Source organism: Corylus avellana, chromosome 2, assembly GCF_965113065.1.
Source record: "Corylus avellana chromosome 2, dhCorAvel1.hap1.2, whole genome shotgun sequence".
Taxonomy (NCBI): Eukaryota; Viridiplantae; Streptophyta; class Magnoliopsida; order Fagales; family Betulaceae; genus Corylus; species Corylus avellana.
The window spans coordinates 46,982,171-46,997,809 of NC_142491.1; the positions used below are offsets into that span (position 1 = coordinate 46,982,171).

Sequence of the window (15,639 nt, forward strand, 5' to 3'; positions counted from 1 at the left end):
AGTTCTCATTTGAGTCTGTCAATTTTGTTTAGCAGCTCTGACTCTGTATTTGGCATCATCCTTAATTTATATGCAATTGCATTTTCTTTTTCTTCTTCTTCTTCTTTTTAGCTGGGACCAGTATACTATTAGCTGTAAGTAGATTGTGCAAGTCACTCCATACGGGCAGTACATTAATGTAACCTCTTAAGAAGGTAACTTCACGAACCTAATAGGGGAGGGGGGGTAGGGGTTGCTTGTGTTAACGTGAATAGTGCCGTTGCTAAATGAAGATCATCTTCCAGCGGTCAATAACCTTGCAGCTAGCTGTTGGACAAACAAAGAAGGGAAGGAGCCTTGCTGTGAATCACGCAGGAATGGAAATGAGAGATAATTTAGAATATTCACTCGAGGAAAGATTTGTCCTATTCAACCATCATACTAAATGGAATTTGTCTCATCAAGGAAACATTCAACAGAGGAGCTCACCTATGGGAAATACTTGACTAGCAAATCTTCTTAATTGACAAACCCACAATAAGAATTGTTTTGCTTGTCTCATTGCTTTGCCTTGTAAATCACGAACCACATCACTATTGTTAAATATATTTGATAATATATTAGAAGCGGAAGAAAGAGAGAGAAGAGAGAGAGAGCGAAAGCACACAATGAACTACATTGTATTGAGTCTTATTTAATAATAATGAATACAGAGACCTCTATTTATAGAGAGGCAAGTAACCTAATAGGTTAAGGAAAAGTAAACCTAGTAGAATAAGAAAAGGTAAACCTAGTAGACTAATAATACCTAAATAAGTAAATAACAAGTAATATTCTTAACATCCCCCCTCAAACTCAATGTGTAAACTTGAGTTTGGATAAACGAAAATGGAAAGAAAAAGGAATTCGCCGAAAAAGCTGCTTGTGCCGAAACAATTGCCGAAGTAACGTAATAAAAGTTGTTAGAGACCGGTGGATTCTGCCTGAATTTGAGCAATGCATTTAAGCTGGAGCTTGGTTCACTTGGTTGTAATTGGACTTGAAAACCATATACTAGTAATGAAGAAGCTTGCCTAGTCGGTTGAGAAAAGCAAGGCCGGTTAAAAGGGGCTTGTTTGGCCCGTAACCCTTGGACTGTCTCGCCTTGTCGGCTGAACGAAAGTCTGACCCATCTAACTAGTAGATCGTCTCGCCTGGTCGGCTGAGATAAGCAGGGTCGGTTGAAGAGGCTAATCATGCCTGAAACCCTTGGACTGTCTCGCCTTATCGGCTGAACTAAAGTCTGACCCATCTAACTAGTAGACCGTCTTGCTTGGTCGGCTGAGCTAAGTAAGGAGAAAAATGGCCGGTTGAAGAGGCTAATCATGCCTGAAACCCTTGGACCGTTAAAAGGTTTGACAAAAAAAAATTCTCACTAGTAATGGATCAATGGCCTAGGAGAGGCTGCAGTGACCGGTGATGGCGGCATTTGACAAAGCATAAGTGGGCCGATTGAAAGGGGCTTCTTTGGCCCGAAAACCCATGGACCTAAGGAAAGATTGGTCTGACCTGAGAGTGACTACCGCAAGAAGAATGAACCGGATTGAACTGCGCCAAAGAAAAGGCTATGGAACCGAATTGAACAAGCATGAACCAAGTTAAACCACATAAAACAAACGCCTAAATTTGGAGAATAATCTTGTTTTCTGCCATATAGAGATGCCAAAAGCAAAAATAGACCACAAATTTGAAATCAGGACAAAAAATTGAGTAGAAAATACCTGGTCAACTTTTTCAGTGGTCAAAGTCAAAGTCAATGGTCAACGATAGAAAAGTCAACCCTTTCAAGGTGCTGACGTGGCTGATGTGTTGACATTGCAGTGGCTGATGACGTGGCACTCAAGGCTAACATGTCTCTGCTGACATTGCACTTAGGGCTGACGTGGCCGTTGGAGGCGCGTGGATCTCACGCGCAAATATATAAGTGGCGCGTGAGAGCGTGTGGAATACTGGATTTGGATTTTGGTTGTAGTTCTGGAGTCACGAGGAGCAGATCTATCGATCGGTGGCCTGAGAGAAGCAATCGGACCACCGTGGCGGCCGGTGGCAGAACGGTAGTGGCGGAATGGCCGAACCTTTGGGCGGCGCGTGAGGGCTCCGATGGGACTGAGTGAGGCGGGTCTGTGACGGTTGGCTTCCGGGCTTTCAAGCGGTATAGTGATTTGCTGAAAACTTCAAGGAGAAGATAGAGAACCGTGAGAGACAGAGGGATGGATGCGCCGGAAAACGTTAAAGACTTTTATTGGAGGTCACAGAAAGGTGGCTCTGATACCATGTTAAATATATTTGATAATATATTAGAAGCGGAAGAAAGAGAGAGAAGAGAGAGAGAGCGAAAGCACACAATGGACTACATTGTATTGAGTCTTATTTAATAATAATGAATACAGAGACCTCTATTTATAAAGAGGCAAGTAACTTAATAGGTTAAGGAAAAGTAAACCTAGTAGAATAAGAAAAGGTAAACCTAGTAGACTAATAATACCTAAAGAAGTAAATAACAAGTAATATTCTTAACAACTAAATAGTGGTGAACATATTACTGTTTACTGTCAATGAAAATTCCCCCTTCTTGTCAGAAAACTTTACAGGTTGTCAGTTGGGTGGAATAAATATTTGGTTGACAAGTTTCTAATATACATAAAATTCCGTTCTTGTATGCAATACAGAGTTTGAAGAGCAAGAGAACTGAAAGATGAAGGTTGAAAGTGATTCTGTTGGCCATGTTACTCCATTTGCCAAAGTTGGATTCCTCAGTAGAATGTCGTTTTGGGGGTTAAATCCGTTGATGAAAAAAGGCAGGAAGAAAACTCTTGAGGATGAAGATCTACCCAAGTTGCACGAGGCAGATCAAGCAGAAAATTGTTATATGCTGTTCTTGGAACAATTGAATAAGCAGAAAAGAGCAAAACCATCAATTCTAAAGGCGATAATCTTGTGCCATTGGAAAGAAATCATCTTAACTGGGTGCTTTGCTTTGTTAAAGGTTCTTACAATGTCTGCTGGGCCCCTACTTTTGAACTCCTTCATATTGGTTAGTGAGGGGAAAAACAGTTTCAAGTACGAAGGACATTTGTTGGCAATATCATTTTTCTTTCTCAAGAGCATAGAATCCATCTCACAAAGGCAGTGGTTCTTTCGAAGCAGGCTTCTTGGCCTGAAAGTGAGATCATTGCTAATTGCAGCCATTTATAAAAAGCAACTGAGATTATCCAATTCTACTAGGTTGAAGCACTCAGGTGGTGAGATAATGAACCATGTCACTGTAGATGCTTATCGAATTGGAGAATTTCCATTTTGGTTCCATCAGATTTGGACGACATCCCTTCAACTATGTATTGCATTAGCAATTCTTGTCCATGCAGTGGGGCTAGCATCAATTGCGCTGGTAGTGATAATTCTCACCGTGCTTTGCAATATTCCAATTGGAAAGATACAGCATAAGTTTCAGTCTAAGCTAATGGTGGTGCAAGATGAGAGACTGAAGGCTAGTTCTGAGGCCATAGTCAACATGAAGGTTTTAAAGCTGTATGCTTGGGAAACCCATTTCAAGAATGTTATAGAAAATTTAAGGAAGATTGAGCACAAATGGTTATCTGCAGTGCAGTCAGAGAAAGCATATCACAGCATTCTCCATTGGTCAACTCCTGTTTTGGTCTCTTCTGCTACTTTTGGAGCATGTTATTTCCTCAGAGTTCCTCTACATGCAAATAACGTTTTCAGCTTTGTAGCAACTTTTCGCCTCGTTCAGGATCCAATTGCATCTATTCCTGATGTATTGGCGGTGTTCATTCAAGCGAAGATTGCATTTGCACGTATTTTACAATTCCTTGAGGCACCAGAGCTGCAGAGTGCTGATGTCCAAACCAATTGCAACATGGAAAGTGTGAATCACTCCATTTTTATTAAGTCGGCAAAATTCTCCTGGGAAGAGAATTCATCAGAGCCCACTCTGAGAAACATAAATTTGGAAGTTAGACCTGGAGAAAAGGTGGCTAAATTTGCATTTATAATCAAAATGCAAAGGCAATCCTTCTAGAGAATGAACACTCATTCCTCAAAGGGAATTGTAATCTACCACTGGATTTCTTCAACTCTAGAGGTTAATCAGCACTATGAACATTCAAACAAATTAAAAGCCAAACAGAATTATGGAAAGTGAAAACAGATGTTTTAAGCAAATAACTTTATATTAAAATATTTTTGTCCGAATCTTGAAGGAAATGATTTCATTTCTGTTTCAGGAAAAGTAATGGAGTATGATGCACCTAGGAACTTGATGAAGAGAGAAGATTCGCTGTTTGGGCAGCTTGTGAAGGAATACTGGTCCCGTTCTTAGTCTACAGAACCCTATTGAAGCTAACAATAATTTCTTATGCTAACTTTTTTAACAAAACGGGAATAAAAAAACAAAGGTTTTAAGTGGGAAAGCAGGGGAAAAAACTTCAGTGGAGCTCTAAAGAAAAAGAAAAGCATTGAGAGGCCATGTTCTAGGTTGTGTAATTAATGTATCTAGTTGTACTGAAATGCTATGCTCCTTCTTTCTATAGAAGGCAACAGTTATAATTAACTATATCTATTAGAAACTTAGAAGAACTCCACTATTATGAACAAAACATTCTCTACCATTTTGATTTTTAGATATCTCCAATATTGATATGAGTGGTTCATATTGAGAATGCAATGAACCACGAGAAACTCAAAACAGCTGCTCCACTTCTATGAACATCATTCACCATCAACCTGATGTAGATAGGTTTATTCACCCATGATGACTCATGAAAAAAGTTTGAAGAGCCAGCTATGCATATATGTTGAACCATTATGGTGGCATTTATCTGTCCTTTTCCTAAGTTAGTTTTGAAATTCAAGATAAACGGCAATTACTCTCTTACTTAATTTAGCATCAGTATTGAATTGAGATAAGCACCTATTAAACACCTATAAAATACAATACTAATAGTAGGCCCATAGCATTGATCCTTCCAAAGTGATCAATTTGATGTTGATCTCCTCCAAACTCTCAATTTATTTTATTTTATTTTTTAATTTTGAATCCAAGAAAGTAGAAACCATTGAGTTCCTATCATCTTTTTGTGGATGAGACCTAAGAGGTCTGTTTCTATCTTCAGAAAAAGAATACTGAGAGGTTTTACATAATCAAAAGCTTACAAGTTACAATCATCGACAAAAGCTTACAATCATCGATCGACACAAACGATCAAAAAGAAAAAGGAAAAAAGAGAAAGATAATGGAAGAAAGCCACTGCTTTTGGTGGTGCATGGTTACTCCTATAGACTCCATCTTTTTGAGTCTTTGACCGAGCAGATGAGCCTTGGAAGGAATCTACAAGTTCTTCCTCCTCCCCCATAAACCCACATGCAGAACATTGATGGATGAAGATTGAAGGAAACAGCTGATGTTATGCAACACCACTTGCAGGGTCATTGGCACCATTGTCATCATCTCGATCAGGTCCATATCTTTTACTTTTAGAGTGGGATAGATAAAGCAAAGGATATCTAGTCCTTGTCTCCGTCGATCAACGAGCAAATCGCACCAGATAGGGAACTGGCAGGGGAATGCAAGTAAGAACGGCAAGGATAATTGTAATACCAGGGCCTTACCGGAACCGGACCCTCTTTGGTCTAAAATGGACCGGAGAATATTCAGTTCATAGTTAAGATTTCTTCTTAGAAATCTTAGAGTCACAAATGAGACACCTATCTCACTAACAAAAAAATAATAATAAAATATTATTTTATATTAAAAAATATATATAGAAAAAAATAAAGGGTGGCAATGGGGGTGGCCGACCACCCCATAGGGCCATGGGGTGGTTCGACCACCCCTGGCCGGCCATTGGGGTGGCTTGAGAGCCACCCTCAGCTAAAATGGGGTGGTTCGGCCACCACCTATGGCCAAGATGGGGTGGCCAGCCACCTCTTATTTTTTTTATTAATTTATTTTTTATATTTTTTTAATCTGAAATATTGTTTTTCTAAAAAAAAATTCAGCCATAAACTAAATATTTTTCAGTCCATTGTGGACTAGAGAGGATCCTATTCCATTAGGATATTAAATTGATGAGTCTGCCTAAAATTGCATTAAATGTTAGAAATTAATGCTAGAAAAAAATTAAAGGAACTAAATAATAATTCAAATGGAACAGGATATTCTCTAATTCAAATGAACCGGATAATATTCAGTTAATTATATTAGATGTGTATTTTTGTCTTTTCACTCTTTGAGGGTACAAAAATACTCCTATTCTATAACTAGCTGAATATTCTCCAGTTCAAATAAAATGGAAAGCATCCTAATTCAATTTTAAGAAGGATAATGAAAAGAAATAAAAGAAATCATTTGCATTTAATTACAAACATAATAGGTAGGATTTTTTTTTTCTTTTTTTTTGGGATAATGTAAAATTGGTCCTTGTGGTTGGCCTAATTTACAAATCACTCATTGTGGATTAAAAAAATAATTTGTAGGTCCCTAGAGTAGGCCAAAATAACATTTTACTCTCTGAACTCATTTTTCTGTTAAATGATTTAAAAGAAATCGTTTCATTGCCACCTCACATCCAATAAAAATAAGATACGTGTTCTTTTTTATTTATGCTTTTAAAAAATGACAAATAAGTTGTTTCACGTCATTTTGAAGCTTCAGCACACACTCCACGTCAAATTAAATAAACCTATTCCCTTTATATCCCCATGTGCCGTCGTTGTCGTCTTCATCTTCCTCACGGATTCATTGTCCATGCCGTCGTCTTCATCTTCCCCATCAATTCTTGCATCCATCTCCAGGTGAACTGTTGGGTTTTGTAACACGACTGAAATCACCGCCAGAGAATCGCTAGAAACGTCATGATGGTAAGCCACCTTGCTTTGGAGCTTTTTTACTTTCGCTTTTAAGATTTTGGGTATCTTCGATTTGTGAGTTATTCTGAGATTTTCGGGCATCTTCATTTTCGGAGTAGTGCATTTAAAATGCAGGATTTTAAATGTTATAAGAGCTCGATGATTCCGAGCAACTTGAGAAATTTTGACATTAGATCATAGTGGATGCTGTTTACATGAAGAGTGAGGGTGGTGCTGTTCAAATGCAATCAAAAAGAGAACCCATGATGCTACGAAACCCAACAGCTCACTTGGAGACGGACACAATAATCAGTGGGGAAGATGAAGACGACGGCGGCGACACAAGGGGATATAGAGGGATTATGTTTATTTAATTTGACGTTAAGTGTGTGCTGGAGCCTCAAAATGACGTGAAAAAGTTTATTTGTCATTTTTTAAAAGCATAAATAAAAAAAGAACACGCATCTTATTTTTATTAGGTGTGAGGTTGCAATAAAACGGTTTCTGTTAAGTTATTTAAAGGAAAATGAGTCTAGGGAATAAAATGTTATTTTAGCCTATCCTAAGAACCTATAAATTATTTTTTAAACCACAGAAAGTAATTTGTAAATTAGGCCAACCAGGGACCAATTTTGCATTTATCACCTTTTTATTTTTTTGAAAAAAAGTTAAGATAAATATAACAATAGTTTAAGTGGCATTGTTTTAAATCATATTTCAACTAAATAATATAATTATATAACAATTCAATTTATTAGTTGTAATATTTATATAGCAAGGAAATTTATTGTAATCTACTATATATATATATATATATATATATATATATAGTAGATTAGATATTAGATTAGATTAGATACGATACGCTACATGCATAGTGAAGACATCATATATGTGTTCAAGACTGTTGAATGCAGGTAACCAAAAACGACACCTAATAATTTACAAAAATAAAAAATAAAAAAAATAAAACGACATCTAATAGAAGATATATACGACAGAGGCACTTCATTTCTCAAAAACAAGAGTACTTGCAGAACATTATATATAGTATCTACTTTCATGTCTGAATTGAGGTAGAAGGAAGGTGACGTTTAGCGATGACTGATGACAGCATCCCAATTCAAAGTTCTAACATTCCGTTCTGTAATTCTCCATCGTCCCAAACAGTAATTCCCTTTTTACATCATTAATATCTATTTTGATCACAATGCCCATTGCTCAATGATTATGAAACTACCTAGTTGAGAGTCTACTCATCAATGCAACACCACCAACCTTTTAATCTATTCAAGAGTTAAATATTTTTATGTTGGGAAATCTGATGCCACCGAGCCACTATCCTTCGTTTTATGAAAGAACAAGATATTTTATAGTGGAATTCCGACTTAAAATCAACTCTGTCAGGTTAAAGCATGCAAAATCCAAAACTCAACTTGATAGGTCGTATAGAAAAGCCCCAACAGATAAAACCTGAATCATCGTGGTCCGCACACCAAAAACAATTATGTAGGTATGTTTCATCTTTCTTTTATGATTTGTTTGAGATATAAAAGCCTAGTTAAGCATTTGGTAAATCACAGTTTAGTCTTTAAAATTATGTATTTTTAAAATTGCACTCCCTTACCCGCATGTTTAAATCACAATTCATTAAAAATGCACTTTAAATTACGGCGATTTGATTTTAAATCGCTTTTTCTTTTATTTGAGAATATCGTGATAATTCATTATTTGAGTCTATGAGACGAAGAGCATGTTTGAAATTGTGTTTGAAAAATAGAGCTTTTAAGTCAATAAATGTTTTTTTTTGCAAAAACTTTATTTTTAAGGTTCAGTCAAAAGTGCGTTTTGACAATTTTTTGACCCTTAAAAGTCTTTCAATTTTTCTTACCAAACGGGTACTCTTTTTTTTTTTAAACGAATTTTTTGAGTGTTAAATGTATTTTTGAACCCCTCAAACAGACGCTCAAACATGTCATAAGACTTTATTAATGTTGTTTGTCCTCACTCCTCCAGGACCTTTTTCTTCAACAAACTACTAAGTGAGACTTCTCACACCAATTATTTTGCTAATTAAACGCTGTTTTCATTTAGTGACCTTCCATTTTAACACAAATCAAAACTTAATCCCGTGCACGATTCATTATCAGTGTCATTGTCAACATTACCATTATTAGTGAGACGGTTGAGTTCAGCTCCTTTAAATTATGATAGAAAACAAGGTTGAAGAAAGATGGTATAATGCTTAAATTTAGAAGCAGTAGAATTTGATGCTGAATTGGGTTCTCTCACTTGGAACTTTTGCACTAAAGCTGCTCTTAGGCCTATTGAGGTATGTCTACAGTCATAAACTTAAATTTTTTGCATGCATCGAATCACTTGAGACTTCTTGTTCACAGCATATATTTTGTGTAGAGTAAATATTTGGTTGACAAGTTTCTAATATATATATATATATATATACAATTCCGTTCTTGTATGCAATACAGAGTTTGAAGAGCAAGAGAACTGAAAGATGAAGGTTGAAAGAGATTCTGTTGGCCTTGTTACTCCATTTGCCAAAGCTGGATTCCTCAGTAGAATGTCGTTTTGGTGGTTAAATCCGCTGATGAAAAAAGGCAGGAAGAAAACTTTTGAGGATGAAGATATACCCAAGTTGCGCGAGGCAGATCGAGCAGAAAATTGTTATATGCTGTTCTTGGAACAATTGAATAGGCAGAAAAGACCAAAACCATCAATTCTAAAGGCAATAATCTTGTGCCATTGGAAAGAAATCATCTTAACTGGGTGTTTTGCTTTGTTAAAGATTCTTACAGCGTCTGCCGGCCCCTTACTTCTGAACTCCTTCATATTGGTTGGTGAGGGGAAAAAAAGTTTCGAGTACGAAGGACACTTGCTGGCAATATCATTTTTAGTTCTAAAGAGCATAGAATCCATATCACAAAGGCAGTGGTTCTTTCGAAGCAGGCTTATTGGCCTGAAAGTGAGATCATTGCTAATTGCAGCCATTTATAAAAAGCAACTGAGATTAACCAATTCTGCTAGGTTGAAGCACTCAGCTGGTGAGATAATGAACTATGTAACTGTAGATGCTTATAGAATTGGAGAACTTCCATTTTGGTTCCATGAGAGTTGGACGACAGGCCTCCAGCTATGTCTTGCATTAGCAATTCTTGTCCATGCAGTGGGGCTAGCAACAATTGCAGCACTGGTAGTGATAATTCTCACCGTGCTTTGCAATATTCCAATTGGAAAGATACAGCATAAGTTTCAGTCTAAGCTAATGGTGGCGCAAGATGAGAGACTGAAGGCAAGTTCTGAGGCTCTGGTCAACATGAAGGTTTTAAAACTGTATGCTTGGGAAACCCATTTCAAGAATGTTATAGAAAATTTAAGGAACGTAGAACACAAAAGGTTATCTGCAGTGCAGTCAGAGAGAGCATATCACTGCATCCTCTTTTGGTCAACTCCTGTTTTGGTCTCTTCTGCTACTTTTGGAGCATGTTATTTCCTCAGAGTTCCTCTGCATGCAAATAATGTGTTCACCTTTGTAGCAACTTTTCGCCTCGTTCAGGATTCAATTTCACATATTCCTGATGTATTGGGGGTGTTCATTCAAGCAAAGATTGCTTTTGCACGTATTTTACAATTCCTTGAAGCACCAGAGCTGCAGAGTGCACATGTCCAGCACGATTGCAACATGGAGAGTGTGAATCACTCCATTTTTATCAAGTCGGCAAAATTCTCCTGGGAAGAGAATTCATCAGAGCCCACTCTGAGAAACATAAATTTGGAGGTTAGACCTGGAGAAAAGGTGGCCATATGTGGAGAAGTTGGCTCAGGCAAATCAACCCTTCTAGCAGCAATTCTTGGAGAAGTTCCAAAGATTCAGGGAACTGTAAGTTGCTAACTTGCTACTGCTCTTTTACTTATTTTTCTAGTTACAAAATACATCCCAACATTGTGAGAATTGTCTCTTATCCCATGTATTCCAACACTTCCATTTATTGAATATACAGATTAAAGTATGTGGGAAGATTTCCTATGTTTCTCAAACAGCCTGGATTCAGAACGGGACAATTCAGGAGAATATTTTATTTGGGTCTGGCATGGATAGTGAAAGATACAGAGAAACATTGGAGAGGTGTTCGTTGGTTAAGGACATTGAGTTGCTTCCTTTTGGTGATCTCACTGAAATAGGGGAGAGAGGAATCAACTTGAGTGGTGGTCAGAAGCAACGCGTTCAACTTGCTCGTGCTCTCTATCAAAATGCTGATATATTTCTCTTAGATGATCCATTCAGTGCTTTGGATGCACATACTGCTATGACCTTATTCAATGTAATCCCATTTTCCCAACACCTTCCATGTCGTCAGTATGTTTACTGTTTATGTGGAGTTCAATTACTGACTTCCATGACAGGAATATGTTTTGGGAGCGCTTTCTGGGAAGACAGTCTTACTCGTGACCCATCAAGTTGATTTCCTGCCTGCTTTCGATTCTGTTTTGGTTAGTATACTCTGTTTTTTTTTTTTTTTATAAATTTTTTATGTAATTTCTTGTTGATATTACTTTTATGAGTTTTATTTTCTCCACAGTTCATGTCAGATGGGGAAATCCAACAAGAAGGCCCTTACCATCGGTTATTGGCCTCAAGCAAGGAATTTCAGAACCTTGTTAACGCACACAAAGAAACGGCCGGCTCTGAAAGGCTTGCAGCCGTTAGTTCTGCCCAAAGACATGGAACAACATCCAGAGAGATTAGGAAGACATATGTAGAGAAGGAACTCAAAGCAGGTAAAAGTGATCAATTGATTAAGCAAGAAGAGAGAGAAATAGGAGACATGGGCTTCAAACCTTACATGCAATATCTGAATCAGAGCAAAGGGTTCTTGTACTTCACCATGGCCAGTATCTCTCACCTTATATTTGCGATTGGTCTGATATTACAGAACAGTTGGATGGCTGCTAAAGTTGATAATCCCCATGTTAGCACATCACGATTGGTCTTGGTCTATTTGCTGATTGGATTGGCCTCAATACTGTTTTTCATATTCAGATGTCTTTGTACACTTGCTATGGGTCTTAAATCTTCAAAGTCTTTGTTTTTAAAGCTATTAGACTCCCTTTTCCACGCACCAATGTCTTTCTACGACTCCACACCTTTGGGAAGGATACTTAGTAGGGTAAGCGTGGCAAACATGAAATGTTAATGTCCATATTGTTTATTGCCTAAAACTAATGTTTCTATGTGCTTTCTGTCACTATATGTGCAGATATCTTCTGATCTGAGTATCATGGATCTTGATGTCCCGCTCAGCCTTACCTTTTCAGTTGCATCTACCATAAATGTTTGTTCTGCTCTTGTAGTACTAGCCGTTGTCACTTGGCAGGTCTTGTTTGTCTGTGTTCCAATGATTTATCTCGCAATTAGCTTGGAGGTAATACAGCAAGAGGCCCTTTCTTGAATAACATTCCCTGGTAGCACTTCTCTTTCATATGCCATAATAATAAACAACATTGTTTTTAGAATTGCTTTGCATCAGTATCAGTTTAAACTCTTTAAGTCAAATCAGCAAAGTCATATTGCTAAAATCAAGAATAATAATGTACAACTTGTGAACTTTTTGGAAACTGACATTTATCTTTCTCTAGAGATACTACTTCGCCTCTGCAAAAGAACTAATGAGGATAAATGGCACAACCAAGTCCTTAGTAGCAAGTCATCTAGCTGAGTCTTTAGCGGGAGCCATGACAATAAGGGCTTTTGAGAAGGAAGACAAGTTCTTTGCAAAAAATCTTGACCTCATTGACACCAATGCTAGTCCTTCTTTCCACAACTTTTCAGCAAATGAGTGGTTGACCCAATGGATAGAAATGATAAGTGCAGTTGTTCTTGCCTCTGCAGCACTTTGCATGGTTTTGCTTCCTCCCCGAACTTTTAGCTTTGGTGAGTATTGGAATGTTGTTCTTGGAACTATGACCATTGCAGTCATTTAGTAGTTTACACTGACATCGAACTACTGACAGGACTTATGGGGATGTCACTTTCTTATGGTCTTTCCTTAAGCAATAACCTTGTCCGTGCAATTCAAATGCATTGCAGTATAGCAAATGACATCATTTCTGTAGAAAGGCTATATCAATACATGCATATTCCCAGTGAAGCCCCTCAAGTAATAGAAGGGAGCCGCCCAATGACATATTGGCCGGCTGTGGGTAAAGTGGAGATACAAGATTTGCAGGTGGGTATTATTGATTGCTTTAATGGTAAAACTATAAAAACAAAAGTTTAGCATACTGAGAAAGTTGATCTGAGAACAGGTCAGATATAGGCCCAATGCACCTCTCGTTCTTTGCGGGATAAATTGCACTTTTGAAGGAGGGCACAAGATTGGTATTGTTGGCCGAACTGGCAGTGGGAAAACTACCCTCATAAGTGCTCTTTTTCGTCTGGTGGAGCCAGCTGCAGGGAAGATTATAGTTGATGGCATTGACATCTCTCAAATTGGACTTCATGATCTTAGGTCACGTCTCGGAATAATTCCTCAAGATCCTACTCTTTTTAATGGGAATGTGCGATACAATTTGGATCCCTTGTCTCAATATTCTGACCAAGAAATCTGGGAGGTAATACTTAGAATCTTTTCCACTGAAAGTACCCATTGGACCTTCCACTATAACAAAACATGTACGAAGAAGTAAAATTTTTTCTTTCTTATCTAATTCTGCATGGTTGCAAATATGCACGAATTGATATTAGTTTCCGTTTGAAGGTTATTGAAAAGTGTCAGCTGCAAGAGACTCTTCAAGATAAAGGAAAGGGCCTAGAAGCCTTAGGTAAGGTAATTTGCAGTATTTGCTGAGTTTAAAATTATCTTTAATAACTATGAACCTGTTATTCAGTTGTGGAAGATGGATCAAATTGGAGCGTGGGGCAGCGACAACTTTTCTGTTTAGGGCGAGTACTTCTGAGGAAAAGTCGGATATTGGTGCTCGATGAAGCAACTGCATCAATTGATAATGCAACTGATATGATTCTGCAGAAAACTATTCGGACTGAATTTGCAGATTGTACTGTAATCATAGTGGCACACAGGATACCAACCGTGATGGATTGCAACATGGTTCTCGCCATTAGCGATGGTGAGTCACATCAATTACTTTTACCTCTCATCTAATTAACACTCCATATCTTTGTGCACGTGCCTTGAACCTTTGTCTAAGGATAACTTCCATAACTAAGTTATGCTTGGTAGCCCTTGTCTGTCTAAGGATAACTTCAATGTTAGGTAGTCTCATCTGAAAATCTTCATCGACAATTTCAGAACCGAGACTTTGACTTTTCTATGTAATCCTTTGCTAGAGTTGACATCACAATATTTATAATCAAAATGCAAAGGCAATCCTGCTAGAGAATGAACACTTATTCCTCAAAGGGAATTGTAATCTACCACTGAATTTCTTCAACTCTAGTGGTTAAACAGCACTATGAATATCTGAGCTTAATGTACATTCAAACAAATTAAAAGCCAAACAGAATTATGGAAAGTGAAAACAGATGTTTTAAGCAAATAACTTTATATTAAAATATTTTTCTCCGAATCTTGAAGGAAATGATTTCATTTCTGTTTCAGGAAAAGTAATGGAGTATGATGCACCTAGGAACTTGATGAAGAGAGAAGATTCGCTGTTCGGGCAGCTTGTGAAGGAATACTGGTCCCGTTCTGAGTCTACAAAACCCCATTGAAGCTAACAATAATTTCTTATGCTAACTTTTTTAACAAAACGGGAAGAAAAAAACAAAGGTTTTAAGTGGGAAAGCAGGGGAAAAAACTTCAGTGGAGCTCTAAAGAAAAAGAAAAGCATTGAGAGGCCACGTTCTAGGTTGTGTAATTAATGTATCTAGTTGTACTGAAATGCTATGCTCCTTCTTTCTATAGAAGGCAACAGTTATAATTAACTATATCTACTAGAAACTTAGAAGAACCCCACTATTATGAACAAAACATTCTCGACCATTTTGATTTTTAGATGTCTCCAATCTTGATATGAGTGGTTCATATTGAGAATGCAATGAACCATGAGAAACTCAAAACAGCTGCTCCACTTCTATGAACTGCATTCACCATCAACCTGATGCAGATAGGTTTATTCAACCATGATGACTCGTGAAAAACGTTTGAAGAGCCAGCTATGCATATATGTTGAACCATTATGGTGGCATTTATCTATCCTTTTCCTAAGTTAGTTTTGAAATTCAAGATAAACTGCAATAACTCTCTTACTTAATTTAGCATTAGTATTGAATTGAAATAATCATTAAATTTGGATCTATCAATAATTTTAAGAGTCACATCATATTTAAAAAATAAAAAAAAATACTAAAGTCATTCTAGCATTACCCACCGGAACAAGGTACATCAAAAGATATACATAAGAAGAAAAAAGATAAGTAAATAACATAGTGGATGACAACTAAGCACCTATTAAACGCCTATAAAATACAATACTAATATTAGGCCCATAGCATTGATCCTTCCAAAGTGATTTGATCTCCTCCAAACTCTCAATTTATTTTATTTTATTTTTTAATTTTGAATCCATAGAAAGTTGAAACCATTGAGTTCCTATCATCTTTTTGTGGATGAGACCTAAGAGGTCTGTTTCTATCTTCAGAAAAAGAATGCTGAAAAGGTTTTCTATAATCAAAAGCTTACAAGTTACAATCATCGACAAAAGCTTACAATCATC

General features: G+C 37.2%; 1 protein-coding gene and 1 pseudogene across 1 annotated transcript; both read left to right on the forward strand.

The window, feature by feature from the left end:
* Positions 1-2,713: 2,713 nt before the first annotated feature.
* Positions 2,714-4,057, forward strand: LOC148587817 (ABC transporter C family member 10 pseudogene; annotated as a pseudogene).
* A 5,072-nt stretch (positions 4,058-9,129) lies between these two features.
* Positions 9,130-14,825, forward strand: LOC132167116 (ABC transporter C family member 10). Its single transcript, XM_059578014.2, has 12 exons — positions 9,130-9,217; positions 9,375-10,783; positions 10,905-11,225; positions 11,308-11,394; positions 11,484-12,071; positions 12,162-12,326; positions 12,541-12,835; positions 12,916-13,130; positions 13,210-13,515; positions 13,662-13,725; positions 13,792-14,031; positions 14,523-14,825. The coding sequence occupies exons 2-12, from the start codon at positions 9,401-9,403 to the stop codon at positions 14,633-14,635; spliced, it is 3,777 nt and encodes a 1,258-aa protein (XP_059433997.2). The 5' UTR covers positions 9,130-9,217; positions 9,375-9,400; the 3' UTR covers positions 14,636-14,825.
* The last annotated feature ends 814 nt before the right edge of the window (positions 14,826-15,639 follow it).

Bases quoted from the DNA above. Each gene is read 5' to 3' on its own strand.
- LOC132167116 (XM_059578014.2), top strand. From the start codon at position 9,401: ATGAAGGTTGAAAGAGATTCTGTTGGCCTTGTTACTCCATTTGCCAAA. The intron at 12,072-12,161 runs GTAAGCGTGGCA...CTATATGTGCAG, and splicing joins TGGGAAGGATACTTAGTAGG to ATATCTTCTGATCTGAGTAT. The intron at 12,327-12,540 runs GTAATACAGCAA...ATCTTTCTCTAG, and splicing joins ATCTCGCAATTAGCTTGGAG to AGATACTACTTCGCCTCTGC.